At 38.8% G+C, this 17960-nt stretch overlaps 1 protein-coding gene and 1 pseudogene across 2 annotated transcripts in view; both read right to left on the bottom strand.

The window, feature by feature from the left end:
• Positions 1–17960, bottom strand: part of EHHADH (enoyl-CoA hydratase and 3-hydroxyacyl CoA dehydrogenase) — a 49643-nt gene that overhangs the window by 7526 nt on the left and 24157 nt on the right. For both annotated transcript variants that reach the window (XM_027109780.1, XM_027109772.1), the window contains one exon: positions 5663–6004. In XM_027109780.1, the coding sequence (XP_026965581.1) occupies positions 5663–6004 (342 nt within the window). The remainder of the gene's footprint in view (positions 1–5662; positions 6005–17960) is intronic.
• On the bottom strand, positions 435–2412 carry LOC113622071 (serine/arginine-rich splicing factor 3 pseudogene; annotated as a pseudogene).

The following is a 17960-nucleotide window of genomic DNA, read 5'->3' as shown; positions in this document are numbered from 1 at the left end:
AGAAGGTTATGCATGCCTCCATATTCAATTCTGCATTGTTACATTTAAACCAGATAGTGAATTTCACAACATGATGGATCAATTTAGAATTTCCATGCAACACCTCAAATTATATAAAATGGAAGCAATTTTTAAAGCTTTGTGGAATGTTTAAAGTTCTACTTTGTGCTAAAGTTTTTTGGGTTTTTTTTGTTTGTTTTTTTACCAGCAACTTTGGATTATAATGTATCAGGTGGCTATACTTTAAAATGCTGGTCACTGAATATCATGGACTTTGAACTGGCTTCTACTCCTAAAAATGTATCATCACTTAAGTAGACAACCAAAAATTCCCTTCACTTCAAAAGCCTCAAATTGTGTTTCTTACAAAATAAGATTTGTGTAACAAACTGCCTTCTATGGGACCAGAACTATGGTAATAGTGGGTTCAACTATTACACAATTATGTTAATATTTTATTTTCAAAAGCACTTTACAAGAAAATGTAAGTATGGCTTCCAATAGGAATGTTATACCTGGACTTGATTGGTACCAAGCTCAGATTTTAGTTTTGCAAGGAAAAACAGGCTTTCAGGTTAAACAACAATTTGTAACCAAAACTTTAATCCCAAGGATTCTCACAAAACATATTACAAATGACAGCATGAAAAAAAAATCTTGCACAGTAACTCAAAGTTCAGCTCTACAATGTACCCTTAAACTAGCAGGACATTGGTATATTGAATAGTCTCAAATTTCCAAATAATATTACAAAGAGCTATGTATTCATATACAGCAATCACAGAAGGAACTTATGACCTAAAGCAAAGGTAAACTAACTTTCTTGAAACTTCTTAGATTCTAAACCCACCGGACAACCTCTTGTCCAGGGTGAAGACTAGTGGAATTTTTAAACCTCTAATCTAGTTTAAGGGTGCAGCTTTTATTTTTACCTGCTGGCTTGTGTTCACAGCAGCTTTTAAAGACTGCTTGCTTAACTACAGCTGCATAGCCCAGCTACAGAAAGTCTTTTCAATTTTTGCCAGTTTTGTTTCCATAATATTAAACATCACACTTTAGCTGGACAGGAGTTAGAGGTTTATTATCAGTCTATGCAAGACTAAAAATTCAAAGCAAATTCAATTTTGCATAAGGGAACATTGTAAAGTAACAATTCTTGATATTACATGCCTCATATAATCCATTTCAAACCATAGAGAATTACATCTTTATGTGTCACTGTTCCAAGAGACAAACAAATGTGAACAGCTAAAACATTTTTAAAATGCACCAAACTTACGAAGTCTCAAACAAAACTTGAATTTTCTGTACATACTCCTGTCAAATGAAGTTATTTCCTGTGCACCACTTCTCTTGCAAACTGGTCTTCTATTTCCTTTCATTTGACCTGGATCGGCTAGGAGACCCAGAGAAAGATCAGGACGGCTTGTGATTTCTCTCCTGGGAAAGTGATATCTCTCTTCTCCTATATCTAGAAAGGGACCTGCTCCGGCTGCGGGAGAAGCTTCTCCGTCTTGGAGATGTGTGGTGAGGTGGAGGACTCCTCCTCCGACAATCATCTCGAGGGCGACGACCCCAAGAACGAGGCGGCCCACGATTTCAACTTCTCTTTTCCCCATTCGACAGTTCTACTCTTACTCGGCGGCCACATAGTGTTCTCTCATCTAGCTCTTGGACAGCATCGGCTGCATCTCGGGATCTTCAAATTCAACAAAAGCGAAGCCGGGAGGGTTTCTAGCAACCCACACACTTCAGAGTGGTCCACAATAGCCAAAGGCTTGTTCCAATTCAGCCTGTTACCATTGTTTCCAAGATTACCTACATAAACTTTACAGTCCGACAGACAGGAATCACGATGCATTTCAAGATCTCGGGTTAGAAACGCGAAGGCTCAAATCCACACACCCTCAGCTGGGTCTTCCCGGTCCCCTCCCGCCTGGCACCCGCAGATGCTCTCGCACACCCGTCGTCCACGAAATTGCTCTATGGCTGTTTTTGTCCTCAATAGCAGAGTTGAGTAGTTGCAACAGAGACCATATGGGCCCAAAAGTCTAAAACATTTACTATCTGGAACTTTACAGAAAAAATTTGCTGACCCTTATTATCCAGGAGGATGGCAGAGCCGCTACTTGGAAAGAACCTGGTTCTAGAATTACTGTGGAGTGAGGAGGAAAATGATCTTTATTGTGCTAAGCCACTGAGATTGTTATTTGTTACAGCAGCAGGTTACCTGTTACCTAACCAACCCACTGTGGATGTTTTGTGAAAGACATGTATATATAACTCTTCTACACTTTACAATGACTAGCTTTGGGATTGTTTTTTTTTTTCAATTGAAGTTTAGTTGATTTACAATATTCTTTAGTTTTAGGTGTACAACATAGTGATTCAAAATTTTTATAGATTATACTGGATTTAAAGTTATTATAAAATATTGGCTATATTACCTGTGCTGTACAATATATCCTTGTAGCTTATTTATTTTATACATAGTAATTTGTGCCTCTTAATCCACTGTGGCAATTGGTTTTGAATAAAGAATGTTATCAATAATAAGAAATCACTGATTTAGTTTCTCTGGAATATATTTAATTTTTAAATTGTATTAAATTATTTAATATAATATATATATTAAATTATTTAAAACATTTAGGTTTCCAAATTTACTAAGCATCTGCATTTCACTCAGTAACAAGAGGGCTGGATAGCTCTCACTGTTGTAGCAGCTTGTATCCTAAACTTTGGCCTGGGTAAATAGGAGGTAGAGTTGGGGGTTCAAAACCCTGGCCTCCTAGCTTTCAGTCCCAAGCTGAAAATTCCTACCATGTAGAGATTATAAACTCATAGGGACAATAAGGACTAATGAGAAGTTTACGTGAAAGTGCTTTGTAAAGTATAATGTCATGCAGGTGATATCTCAGAACTGAACACAGCGGGGAAGGAAGGCCACCTGGTGAAGATGGAGCAGAGCTCCTCGGCGCTCACCTCTCAGAGCAGGTCTGCTGAAGGACCGCTGGGGCTCCAAACAGCTGATAATCCAAACCACAAAGTGGGCCAGACTAATGCTTTTTAGAAGTGTCTTAGCTATAACTTTAGATCTTCTTCAGTTCTATAAACTGATACTTTTCATTTAATCACTGAAACAAAATATACATGAAAACAATATCTATTTCTTTCAAAAAGTTCTTAGCTACTAACTTCTATTTTTCACAACCTTGTGGTCTCAAAGTTCTCAAGAACAAAGGGCTGAAAGACCAAACTTTTCACTGTTGGTAATTATGTTTTCATAGGTATATATTGCATTTACATTGAATTGTTTCTTAATTTTTCCTCATTAAACACACACAGACAGGGACCAGGAGTCCTGCTCCTGTACCAAATCACTGCCTTTAACTGCCATGGAATTAAATCTAGTCAAGAACCTCTTCTACTCAGAGAAGTAAATAAAGGATAAGGGATGCTTTGACTACTGGTTCTGCAGTGTTTGGTCAACTGCAGTCTTCTCCCCTTCTGACAGCCCTGAGAGTCCAGGTGAGGTGGGAGAATGTGAACTTGCAGTTTGTGCCGACCTGATCTGAGAACATAGGCTCGTGGAAGTGCAAAGTTGGGCTCATCAGGGCTGGGGTTTTGCCAGGGGGCATAATGAAAGGATGAGTCGTGGCATTTGAGGACATTGGTAAGAGAGTAGTTGAAGTGATGACTGGAAATGAAAACTGAATAGAGAAGAAAGTAAAGATAGGAGGAGCTGATCAAGTAACACATGTACTAGTTAGAATAACCGAGAAAGGGATGTGGGAAAATACAAGGTTGTGGTGAAAAAGTGAGATTTTCACATTTCAGAGGTGGAGAAATGTTCAGGGTAAAGACAAGACCTACGGTGAAGCCATAAGTATGGGTCACAGAAGTGAAGTGAGGTGAGCGTCGCTGGATCTGAGGAGGTGAAGGAACCCAGAAGCAACAGGGCTGGGTTATTCAGGGCTGAATTATTCACACAGAGGATGAAGACAACCAGATGGCAGCAGGATTTGGGCCACAGAGAATAACTGTGAGCCAGGTACTAAAATGAGGGCAAAGCAGGGGAGCACTGACAGTAATGAGGAGGGATAAAGTGATACGACTGGATGGCAGGACCACAGAGGAGAGTGTCCTGAAAGGGGTAATGGTCTGAGAGGGGAACTGGGAAGTGACAGTGAGGTCCATGGAGTGTGGGAGAAGCAACAGCATTCTCTTGACAGGGCTGCAGGAGAAGCAGGTGCCCAGGGTAAGCCAGGTTTCAGGCAGGAGACAGAGGGGGAGCCATTAGTAAACCAGATGAGGCTGTGGGCATGTTCCAGAGGACACAGGGTGCGGCGGGAGGCTGTGTCACAAAGAAGAAGTGCAGAGTGGGATGTGGATAAACATGAAGAAGGGGGAAATGACAAACTCTCTCACTTTATTTTTATCCACGTTGTCTTCTATACAGTTTAAATGCTTTTTCAAATATTTTTCAGAACAATGTGTGGTATACTTAAAAAAAAACAACCTTAAACTTTTAAACATTCCATGCTAGACACAAACCTGAAGTATTTTTAAAAAGCTCACAATAAGGAAATAGGGAAATTCTCAAATGATGGTTGACAAACAAAATACTGATAAACTTAAAACTTTTACTATTATTTTGCATTAATTATTCTTGGCTTGAAGGAATACAAGGAAGAAGAAAGGGGTAAGTACATAACTGGGAACAAATATTGGTGTTGCTGAAAGAGTATAAAAAAGGGATACTCATAGTTCTTTGTCACACTATTTATGCATCTCCTTAAAAAGTAACAAGTGAACAGAGTCGCTAGAGGAGCACAATGTGTTTGCGTTAAAGACACACTATTTTATTCGCAAACTTGACTGAAACCACCACAGACTAAGAAGATGTAGAGAGGGCTCTTCCCCTCCAAGCTGGGTTGGTGTTAGACAGCTGGGTGAGGGTTAAGAAAGTTGATGCTTTTAGTAAACTTTGGACCTCCTTCCCCAGAAGACTGTATATAAGCTAATACATATAACATTTCACTTACTATTTCAGGAGGTTTGGAATCTACCCAAGACCATTCTTGGGCCAAGACTAAGAGAAAGTGAAGTTTAGGAAAGTGGCCTGAAGAAGGCAATCAGAGAGCTAGCTTCTGAGGAAAGAAGACATTTTGTTTGAGAAATTTTCTAGGGGAAGAAGTAGGGAAGCCACTATTTCAGAGTTCAGATGAATTTGAGGATAGTGGTTTTGAACCAGGAGAAGCGAATGGATGCAAGGACCAGAAAGATATAGCCTTCATTCCAAATCCCTAGCTATAGGAGTGACAGCACACACTTTGAAATGTGCAACATATTAATAATCATTGTTGGGAAATCCAGGAATGAGAGACATGGAAGAGGTAGAAATGAGTTAAAAAATGCCCAGAGTCTGGAATCAGACAGACCTACATTAGACGACTTGGGTTTCATTAGCTCACTGTTGAGAAGGTTAGTGTTTCTAGGCCTCACATATAAAGTAAAGATAGTTCATGGGCTGGAGTGAAAATTAAGTTAGCTAAAACAAGTGATACGTTTGGCAAACAGCCTGGCACCTGGTGGCCCTAAGCAAATGGTAATACTTTACGTGTGCAGATTTGGGGAGTGACATTACCCATGTCCTTACCGAGAATGCCAACAGAAGAGATGGGCCGTGCCAGTGCTGTTTTCCAGGATGCTCCAGAGGGAGTGGACCACTTATTTGTGGTCCTCTCCGCCAAGAAACAATATTGCAGGGCTCTAGCCTGCCCTGATCTCTGAAGGTACACATACAGCTCCTTTTCCTTCTTGATGCCCACCTCATAGGGATACTGGACAGCGGCCTGGACTGCACGGATGGAAGTCTCCTGAGAAAGGCACCCAGGGTGCTGCTTCCGCATCTTCCGAAGGGCTTCACTGAAAATGGTGTCCATGTTGGACAAGCTCTGGATCGGCTTGTTGTAGATTCTACGGGATTCTAGAGATTGATCTGAAAGAAATAAGAAAGAAAATTTGGAAATGTTACATATGCCAAGGGAATATGTGTATATAGCAATAGTAATAACTTGTTCAAATTCAAAATACGAAATTAAATACTATTCATCAAGATATTTAATGTAACACTAATACCAAAATCTCCAACATCTTTGCAACTTAGTCCCATTAGACAGAATTTAATAGATTCAAAGCAATTTCCAGTTACCTAATTGAGGCATAAAATTACACTTTCTTTTTACTTCAAGGCCAAGATAATATTATGATAGATTAATTATATCAATCTGCCAGTGAGCTTAAGGAAAATTGTTCTGAGTTAATGATATTTTAGGTTCAAAATAATTTTAACTCCATTCTTAACAGTAACAAAAACTTTAAAATACCTAGAAAAGGAGACAGTGTAATATCGGCACAAGGATAGAGATACAAATCAATGAAGAGAATTGAAAGTTCAAACATAAATCCTTATAATCACTGCCAATTGATTTTCAACACAGGTGCCAAAACAATTTAATGAGAAAAAGGAGATGCTGCAGACAACTGGATATCCACATGAAAAAAACAAACTTAGATCCTTACCTAGCACCATATATAAAAATTAATTCAAAATGGATCATAAATCTAAATTGAAGAGCTAAAACTATAAAATTTTCTTAAAAAAAAAGAAAAATCTTTATGACCTTTGGTTAGGCAAAGTATTCTTAGCACAATCCATGAAAGAAAAAAATCAATAAGTTGGACTTCATCAAAATTAAAGACTTTTGTACTTCAGAGAACACCATTAAGCAAATGAAATGAAATGAAATGATAAACCATAGACTGGGAGAAAATATTTGTGTGGTAGGCAAAATAACACCCTCCCCAAATGTCTACTTCCTAATCCCCAGAACCTATGAATATATTACCTTACATGGCAAAGAGACTCTACAGATGTGATTAAGGTTAAAGACCTTGAAATGTGAAGATTACCGTGTATTATCCAGGTGGGCCCAATCTAATTACATGAATGCTTAAAAGAGGAGAGCCTTTCCCAGCTGGAGTGAGAGAGGAAGAGTCAGAGAGATGCAACACAGGAAGGACTGGCTCCATGGATGACAACCTGGCTTTGAACATGGTGGAAGGGGGCCAAGAGCCAAGGACTGCAGTGACCTCTAGAAGCTAGGAATGGCCATCAGTTTACAACCAGCAAAAACATGGAGACCTTGGTCCTACAACACAAGTATGAATTCTGCCAACAACCCGAGTGAGCAGTAAACAGATTCTCCCTTAGAGCCTTCAGAAAGGAGTGCAGCTGCTGACACCTGGGTTTAGTCCAGTGAGACCCCTACCAGACTTCTGACCTATAGATCACTAAGTAATACATTTGTGTTGTTAAAACTGCTGAGCTGGTGGTAATTTGTTACCAAGAAGTAGAAAATGAATACAATTTGCATACAGAATATCTAATTAAGTATTTGTATCCAGAGTATATAAAGACCTCTTATGACTCAATAATAAGAAGGCAAACAACTCAATTTTAAAATGGGTAAAAACTTGAGTGGATATTTCACCAAAGAGCATATACAAACAGCTAATAAGCAGTGAAAAAACATTCAGCATCATTAGTCATTAGGGAAATGCAGATTAAAACCACAATGAATGTGGTAGGCAGCCTCTAAGTAATGGGATGTCGTTTCTGAGATTAAATGACAAAAAGATTCTTGCTCTCTCACTTGCTCGCTCTGAGGGAAACAAGCTACCATGGGTGAGCTGCCCTCCAGTGAAGCCCATGAGGCAAAGAACTGAAGGAGGCTTTCAGCCAACAGCCAGTGAGGAACCGAGGCCTTCAGTTCAACAGACCAAGAGGAACTGAATTCCACTAATAGCCACTTGAGTGAGCTTGGAAGCAGATCGCTCCCCAGTCAAGTCTCCAGGTAGATACAGTCCCCCCTGCAATACCTTGAATGTAGTCTTTTGTGAAACCCTAAACCAGAGGGCCTAGCTAACCACACCCAGATTCCACAGAAACTGTAAGATAGGAATAGTTTGATTTTAAGCAGATAAATTTGGGGATAATTTGTTATGCAACTATAGATAACCAACACAGACCCACTAGAAGGACTATCATCAAAAAGACATGACACAGAATGTTGGCGGTGATGTGGAGTACCTGGAACCCTCGTGCGTTGCTTGTGAGAATGTAAAACAGTACATTCACTTTGAAAACAGTTTGGCAGTTTCTTAAAAAGATAAACATAAACTTACTGTTCGACCCAGCAATTTCACTCCTAGGAATCTACCCAAGAGAAATGAAAACGTGTAAAACTTGTATGTGAATACTCACTGCAGCATTATTTATAGTAGCTCAAAACCAAAAACAATGTGAATATCTGACTGATGAATGGATAAAGAAAATGTAGTATAGCCATACAATGAAATACTATTCAGCAATAAAAAGGATCAAACTGGACTTCCCTGGTGGCGCAGTGGTTAAGAATCCACCTGCCAATGCAGGGGACACAGGTTCCAGCCCTGGTCCAGGAAGATCCCACATGCTGTGGAGCAGCTAAGCCCGTGCACCACAACTAATGACCCTGCGCTCTAGAGCCCAAGAGCCACAACTACTGAGCCCACATGCCACAACTACTGAAGCCTGCGTGCCACAACTTCTGAAGCTGGCATGCCTAAAGCCCGTGCTCTGCGACAAGAGAAACCACTGCAGCGAGAAGCCCAAGCACCGCAACAAAGAGTAGTCCCCGCTCACTGCAACTAGCGAAAGACTGCGCACAGCAATGAAGACCCAATGCAGCCAAAACTAAATAAATAAATTAATTAATTAATTAATTAATTAATTATTTTAAAAGGGACTTCCCTGGTGGCACAGTGGTTAAGAATCCACCTGCTGATGCAGGGGACACAGGTTCGAGCCCTCATCCAGGAAGATACCACATGCTGTGGAGCAACTAAGCCCATGTGTCATAACTACTGAGCCTGTGCTCTAGATCCTGCATGCCACAGCTACTGAAGCCCGGGTGCCTAGAGCCCGTGCTCTGCAACAAGAGAAGCCGCCGCAATGAGAAGCCCACACACCACAATGAAGAGCAGCCTGCACTCACCTCAACGAAGACCCAACACAGCCAGGAAAAAAGAAAAAAAGGATCAAACTAATGACACATGCTACAACACAAATGAACCTTAAAAACATTATGCAAGCTGAAAGAAGCCAGATGCAAAAGATTACATATTGATGTGATGTAATTTATTTTAAATGTCCAGAAGAGGCAAATCTATAGAGACAGAAAGATCAGCTGTTGCCTAGGGCTGGGGGTGGGAGTGGGGGTAAGCTGCAAAAGGGCAGAGGGAACTTTTGGGGATAGTGGAGAAGTCCTAAAACTGATTTATGGGGATGGTTGCGCAACTCTAACTCAAAGGCAAATTATGCCTCATCAAGGCTGTTAAAAAATATCTAGCAATGAATTTGTTAAGAAAGGTACAAGACCTTTATGAAGGCCTATATAACATTTTATTGAAGAACATAAAATAATACCTTAATAAAGAATGACCCCATGTCCCTGAATATAAATATTTAATAGCATAAAATAAATATTTTCCATATATTATATATGAATTTCTAATCAGAATCCTTGTGGTCCTATTTTTTTAAATAACTCAAAAGAATTATTTTAAAGTTTACATAAAAGTATAAATGTGTAACAAATTTATTTTTTCTAAAATAGTTTTCTAAAATAGTATTCCAGAAACTGTTTCCTAAAAAGTGCTACTATCTCTTAAAAAATAAAGCAATATATCAAAAATGTACACCTTAGTTAATTAGACCAGAAACCTACCAGAGCTTACAAAGCAGTTTCACTATAAAAAGACAGATGAATGTGAGCCAGTCTGGCATTAGTATGTTACTATGTGTCCAAGGGAGAGTAAGGTTTGGATATAATCATGTGCACAAGGAAGAACTGTATCTGTGAGGCATTGTATAATCTCAACCTTTTTTTTTTTTTTTTAACCTAGTTGGCAAGAACATTTCCTTAATGCTTGATTACTATGTAGAATTGAAAAGAATGGATTTTTTTTTTTTTTTTTTTTTTTTTGCGGTACGCGGGCCTCTCACTGTTGTGGCCTCTCCCGTTGCGGAGCACAGGCTCCGGACGCGCAGGCTCAGCGGCCATGGCTCACTGGCCCAGCCGCTCCGCGGCATGTGGTATCTTCCCAGACTGGAGCACGAACCCGTGTCCCCTGCACCGGCAGGCGGACTCTCAACCACTGCGCCACCAGGGAAGCCCAAAAGAATGGATTTTTAAATTAATGCTTTCCCATATGATATAAGAATAAGATTCAGGAAAGGAGGCAAGATGATGAGTAGCAGCATGTGGTCCCTGTTATCGTTGGAAAAACATGAACTCTACCCAACAGGCTACCAATTACTTGCTCAGTTAACCAATGAGTTACCCAATCCTTTATGGGAAGGCAAGCTCAGTGCAGAAGGATGAAGACCTTTCCAGGGCCTACAGCTGATTTAATTCCCTGGTGGCTCAAAAGAGAGACAAGAACAGACAGTGGGGAGAGGACAGTGGGTAGAAGACAAGTGGAAGAGGAAAGGAGGCAGAGCTGTCAGTGTTGTGGCATCTGACAACAGGTGGCTGTTGCAGACTTTCCTGGGACAGAGCATAGTTGGGTTTGGGATATCTTAGAGCTGGATCTCTGTCCTTGTGACACTACCACCAGCCCCACCATGACAGGGGCTGATTCTCAACATCATAGCACACATCAGGGTTATTTGAGGAGTTTAAAAAGTTTGGATGCCCATGCCCCACTGTGAACTCAGTTAAGAATCTTTAAGGGTGGGGCCTGGGCATGAGTATTTTTTTTTAATTCAATAGTTGATTTTGAGGTATAGCCTCTGGGAGGTCCAAGAGCAGAGCATATGTCAGCTACTGTATCAAGGACAGATGCAGCTCCTGGCAACTCTAACCTGGGCCAGAGATTGAAAAGAGATGAGAAAGAAAAAAAGGAAGAAAGTGGTCCAGTGGTTAAGACTTCGCCTTCCAATGCAGGGGGTGTGGGTTCAATCCCTGGTTGGGGAGCGAAGATCCCACATGCCTTGAGGCCAAAAAACCAAAACATAAAACAGAAGCAATATTGTAACAAATTCAATAAAGACTTTTAAAAAAAATGGTCCATATCAAAGAAAATCTTTAAAAAAAAATGAAGAAGAAAAAAACTGAATAGTGTGCAGTAATTTTAGCCAATTGGCATATTCCTAGTATTCTGGGGATACTCAGAACCTCTGAGACTACAGATGCACATTTTGGGAGCCCCCCAGAGCACTTGTTCCGACCAGCCTAGGGCCAAACTAAGCACATCCACTGGAGAGTGCTGGATCAGGGCACAAACATTAGAAGGTTTTTTCCTGTCAATTTCCTATTCCTTTTGTTCTGTGGCTGTAACTGAAGGATGCTATTATCTTAAAACTTCATTTTATTACTACAAAATATATTCAGAATTTCCACTTTGGGTCTACAGGTATGGTGTTTTCAAAGTGTATTTCTTATACAGCTGGTAGTTTTAGAGTCTTGGTAGTTTTAAAGTCACTCAGCTGTAACTACATAATAAGAGAGGCAAGTGTGAGCAGGTCAGCACCAGCATTAGCTGCCAGGAACATGGGAAAGTGAAGAACTAATTAATGATTCAAATATGCTTATAATTGAATTCTTTCCCTGACCCATTCACACTTTTTTCTTAATTCTTTGAAGTTTTCTAAGGCAGAAGTTTTAATTAAAAAAATAAAGGACTCACATGCCCAAAGGAAGAAAAGGAGGTGATTATTTTCCCTCTTTCCTTTCTAGTAAACTAACAGGAAGAGATTTTCTCTGCCTAGGATAAAGAGAGACATAATGTGCAGTTTACAGAAATGGTTTCCTAAGACATAATGGACTCTCTTTTCTCTAACTCTCATAAACAATAAGCTGTCTCTCTCATAGAAGGGCTGCAAAGGACAAACATAACAACTGCATTTTTCCAGGCTTGAGGGGGGGTCCCTAAAGAAGTGGGGTATATAAAAAAGAAGCCCAGTTTAGACGTGTGCTCAGGCTTCCTAGGTATGGCAGTGTCACTCTGCTTTTGTGAAACATGTTTATATAAATGTTCCCAGACAGTAAAAATAAATTACAAAGCGCAAAAGATAAAATGAAGAGAAAGACAGATGTAACCACTAAGATTTTTTTTTAAGCCACAAAATCTAAACAGATCAAGGTCTTTGGGCAGAATAAGAATCGCTAAAAATGGCTAACACAGCCCAGTGCAGTCATAGTAACAGGACCAGAGTTCATTACAGGGACAAAAACAGAGCACTGGGTTCCTGAGTTGAGGCTCCCACTTGGATGTCCCCTGTGCCCATCTTTGACTAACAGTACACATTTTCAGCTTATGCCAGAATCATGCACGTGGGAACAAGGAGTTCTTACTCAGTTTGGGAACAAGCAGGCTGCTGGCCAAATGCAAATAAATAGCATTTTACAGGACCCTCCCCTCCCCAGTTTAGCCAAAGCAATCTGGTTTGGCCAAGTGATTTTGAATTGCTCTGCTAAATCCATTGCACTGCAGTAGTCTAAGAGGCTTCATGTAACAAAAGCATTAAGATACATGAAGCTAATTAACTTCCACAGTCAACTCTCCAGGATGCGTGTTAAGTTTGTAGAGAAATTTGCAGCTACTTCCCAAATCACATTTTTAGATATATATGTTAACCTCCTACAATCCCCTCCCACCCATAACTGGCTCCAAAACTGCTGATTGCAACATTGACCATTGGAAATTTCCTTCCTTCTCAACTTCTTTATTGGATGTGGAAACTAAATAAGTGCTCTTAATCTTTTCCTTTTGTTATTTTTCTAAGTCAACATTTCAGCAGTGGGGGTGGGGGAAGTGATGCGGAGTGAGAATAGGCTGAATTAATGAAATATTTTTACAAATGGAAAAAGAGAATTCAAAAATTTTACAGGTACTTTTAAAACTGAGATATAAATCACATCAGTAAAAGTCACCATTTTAAAGTTTGTTAATTCAGGAGTTTTTAGTATAATCACAAGGTGTGCAACCATACATGTTTGTTTTTTAACCATGCAGAACTGATTTACTAATATCTTTAAGACAGCAAGTAGTGTTTGCATGTAAAAAGTCAAAGCTAGGAAAAGTTATCTCCATTCTCACTCTTGTTCTCTGTACATCGGTGGTTCTCAAAGTGTGGTCCCCAGAATACAGCATCAACATCGCCTAGGAACTTGTTAGAAATGCAAATTGGGCCCCATCCCAGATGTACTAATTCAGAAAGTAATGAGTGGGGTCCTATAATCTATGTTTTAACAGACCCTCTAAGTGATTCTGATGCACAGTAACGTTTGAGAACCGTTCCTCTAGATCAAGACAATTGCACTAGCTTCACTAGCTATAGATTTGTAAATGCACATATATTTAACATCTATATATAAATATATATATATATTTTTTTTTTTTTTTTTTGCGGTACGCGGGCCTCTTACTGTTGTGGCCTCTCCCATTGCAGAGCACAGGCTCCGGACGCGCAGGCTCAGCGGCCATGGCTCACGGGCCTAGCCACTCCACGGCATGTGGGATCTTCCCGGACCGGGGCACGAACCCATGTCCCCTGCATCGGCAGGCGGACTCTCAACTACTGCGCCACCAGGGAAGCCCTACATCAATATATTTTAATAAAAAATATTTTATATTTATACATTCATATTTATAATAAACATCAGTACTATTTATATCATATATTTATAATAAATATCTGTACTATTTATATCATATATTTATAAAAAATATCTATTATAAAACATAAATATACATTTTTATAATAGATTTTTGTGAAGCCTGTCCTTCAAATCAATCCATCAATTTTGTCTGCCAAATAACCACAGTCTAACAGCTATATTTAAAAACAAACAAAGGAAAAAAAGAAAGGAAAAGCACAAGACCTCAAATGAAAATGAAATGCAAAATATGTAAGCCTAGCTAAGCTACACATTTTGTAAGATAATAAGTGTAAATGTAGATAAGATTCTCTGAGCTAGTCCTTCATTGATCTGCCCGATTTCTCTACCTTGTATCTCTAGCGTTTATCTATTACAGGGCAGCACCAAGAAATCATAGGATTCTAAACAGTGGAACTCATTTTTTTTTTTTAAGTAAAAGTTCCAGAGTTTTCCTTGGGATTCTAAACCCTAAACCTCAAAAGAGACACAGTAGAGCTGCCCAGGTTGTAGCAAGACAAAAAAAAACTGGAGCCCATAGGGTCTCAGAATACAGTTTGAAATCAGCTTATTTTGTTGAAACATTTCCTTTCATTGATGAAGAAAATAAAGCCCCCAAAGCTGATTTGTTAGGGTCCATATAGCTATGGGTTAAAATTATAATCCAGGCCTCCTGACATCCAATCCTAAACCTATTTCTCTACTAGGCTGTACCCCTTCCACACGGGCCAGGCATCCCTTTTTCCTTTGGGTAAATTTAATGACTCAGATAATAGGAAAAGATAAACATTAAAAAAAAAACAAAAAACAAAGGTCTTCTCTACCTACCATCCAGATACAACCACTGTTAAAAATCTGTTATATCTCCTTGTTTTTTTTTCTGTATGTAAATATGCATATGAACACACACACATTTGTGCAACTTCCTATCTGGTTGTTTTTTCTACTTAATATTACATGTAAGCATTTTTCCAAGCTCTTCAATTTCCTTTAAAAATGGAAGTTTTAATGGCTGAATGGGGTTGCTTCACTGAGATCTATCATCTTTTATGCAATTAATCCCTTAGAATTAGATATTTGAGTTGTTTCCAACATTTAATAATGATAAATAAAGCTTCAGTGAGTATCACTGTATACAAATCTTTGTGTACTTCTGTGATTATTTCTCTGTGATAAACGTCTGAGAATAGAAATAATAAGTCAAAACATAAGAACAAGCTTCAATACATGATTGCCCAATTGCCGTCTAGACAGGCAGGATATACTACAAGCTGTTTAATAAGTGCTTATTTAAATTCAATCTGAGCATATTATTTTTTCTATCTTTGCTAATTTGCTTGGAAAAAATTAGTGTCTTTCAAATCATGAATGGTTTTATATTAATCACCAAGTTTAAAAAGCATTTAAGAATTAAGCATATACTTACTATATGATCCAGCAATACTACTCTTAGGTATTTACTCAGGAGAAAGGGAAATATAATGTCTGCAAAGACTTGTGTACACCCATAGTGAAAACAACCTAAATGTTCATCAACTGATAAATGAATAAACATATTGTGGTATATCCATACTATGGATTATTATTCAGTAACAAAAAAAGAATAAAAAATTAATACATGAAAGAACATCATGAACCTCAAAAACATGCTAAGTGAGAGAAGCCAGACACAAAAGACTACATGCTATATGAAATTCTAGAAAACAAAACTATAGTAACAGAAAACAGGCCAGTGGTTGTCTGCGGCCAAGGGCAGGGGAGAGAATCTACTGAAAGAGGCATGACAATACTATTTAGGGTGATAGAACTATATCTTGATTGTGGCAGTGGTTATACAACTGCAAATGATTACAGAAATTCATCGACCTCTTCATTTAAAATGGGTGAATTTTATTGTGTGTAAATTATACCTCAAGCTGGAAAAATCAAAACAAAAGCAAAAATCATTTAAGAAATTCTGGGGGAAAAAAAACTTATTTTCATTTTTGTGTATTTTCTTTAAATTTTTATCTGTCACAGACCTACTAGAGAATGGACTTGAGGACACGGGGAGGGGGAAGGGTAAGGCTGGGACAAAGTGAGAGAGTGGCATGGACATATATACACTACCAAACGTAAAATAGATAGCTAGTGGGAAGCAGCCACATAGCACAGGGAGATCAGCTCAGTGCTTTGTGACCACCTAGAGGGGTGGGATAGGGAAGGTGACCGGGAGGGAGACACAAGAGGGAAGAGATATGGGGACATATGTATATGTATAACTGATTCACTTTGTTATAAAGCAGAAACTAACACACCATTGTAAAGCAATTATACTCCAATAAAGATGTTTAAAAAACAACAACAACAAAATTTTTGTCTGTATTCATAATACTCTATGTAACTATAAGTATAGACTATATGTAAGTTTGTATTTAGACATTTTTATATCACAATTTTACATTTCTACAAAGTTTTCATGATTATCATTTAAAATAGTTATACATAATTGTCCAAAACCCAGAACCATTCTCCTATCGCTAACAGGTAAATTACCAAATTTTAAAGCAAATGATTCCTCCTCAATATTTGGATGCCACCAAGTGGACAAACTGTAATATTACTTAGATTGAGTAGACCTTTTTAGAAATTTAAAAAAATAACAATTTAGTGTTTAAAATTTTAATGTAAAATTAATTTTTAAAACTAAATAAATTTTAGTAATTAAAACAGATGCTTTTATAAGTGTACCAGACCATGATGCTCATCTATCTCTTGTAGTAACTTAACTCTCAAATCTGAATCTCTGGAAATCAGTCAAAGAAAAGAACTTCTGTCAAAATCAGGGCCTTTACAAACTAAAACTACAGGTGTAAATGATAGACATGGGTCTCTCTTAAGCCCCAAACCAAAAACCATTTAGGGACCTACAAATGCAAATAGCCTTTGCTGTAGGCCAAATGACTTCCAACAAAACAATAAGTGCTTCCAGGAGGCACAATGAAACCAGTGATGAAACTGTGGTGAAGATTATCTGGAAAGCAGAGAAAGACAGCAGGAAACTCATTCCCCTTTGGGCAAAGCCTTGCTAACTCTCTTTAGAGTCACCAGTATTTTCTCCTTACAGTTCCTGGCCTTTCCAGTTCAAGCTTTTGCTATTGAAATGAAACAGTAACTGGTTAGAGCCACAAAAAGAAAGATTATTTCAGGGAAGTGTTTGGTCCCTGCCAGGGTGGACAAAAGAAGGACTTTTTCAAAAGAAGCCTTTGAATGACACCTAGCCATTACCTACCACCAACCGAGGGAGATGAACACTCTGCCTATAGCCCAATATTCCTCCCAATTATTTTTTCTGATGCACTTTAACCCTCTCCATCTTGCTGCCAACCTCCATAAATCAAAAAGAAACATTTTTTTAAAAAAAGAAATCTAGGAATGCCACTCCAAAGAACTCTTAAAGGAATGTCATGAGTCCATAAAGTGAGAAACCAGTGAGAGAGAGAAAACGTAGCTCACTGAGACAGAACCATGGCTTCATTGTGGTAAATTATAGAGCTTGTCTTCTAATGGCTGAAATGTTTGTTTGCTTGGTTTTTCTTAAATTTTAGTTATGTTTCTTAATAGAAGATACACTCATTCAATAAAAATTCAAAAGGTACAGAAGAATAAAAAGGGACGTCTACTTTTAACTGCTTCTGCTGGCTGGTCAGCCCCATTCCCAGAGGCAACCATCAATCCTCTCTTGTGAATAGTTACAGAAGTATCCTGTACAGAGACAGTTACATATATACACTCTCCCTATATAAACATTCAATCCCATTCCCCCTTTCTTGTTACACAAATGTTGCACCACTGTACACAATGATGCGTTTTTCATTTAACCATACAATACATCATGGCATTCATACCATGTCAATACATAGAGTTTCTCATTCATTTTAAAACTGTATTTGCAAATGAAGCAACGGACAAAGGACTAATCTCCAAAATAGGTCATGGAGCTCAATATCAAAAAAACGACCCGATTAAAAAATGCGCAGAAGACCTAAATAGAGATTTCACTAAAGAAGACATGCAGGGCTTCCCTGGTGGTGCAGTGGTTGAGAGTCCGCCTGCCGATGCAGGGGACGCGGGTTCGTGCCCCGGTCTGGGAAGATCCCACATGCCACGGAGCAGCTGGGCCTGTGAGCCATGGCCGCTGAGCCTGCT

The sequence above is a fragment of the Aethalodelphis obliquidens genome, unplaced genomic scaffold (assembly GCF_003676395.1).
Source record: "Aethalodelphis obliquidens isolate GAN/ISIS:26980383/991018 unplaced genomic scaffold, ASM367639v1 scaffold1, whole genome shotgun sequence".
NCBI classification, from domain to species: domain Eukaryota; kingdom Metazoa; phylum Chordata; class Mammalia; order Artiodactyla; family Delphinidae; genus Aethalodelphis; species Aethalodelphis obliquidens.
Note: the sequence above shows the minus strand (reverse complement) of the source record. Positions and strands in the feature narration are given on the sequence as shown.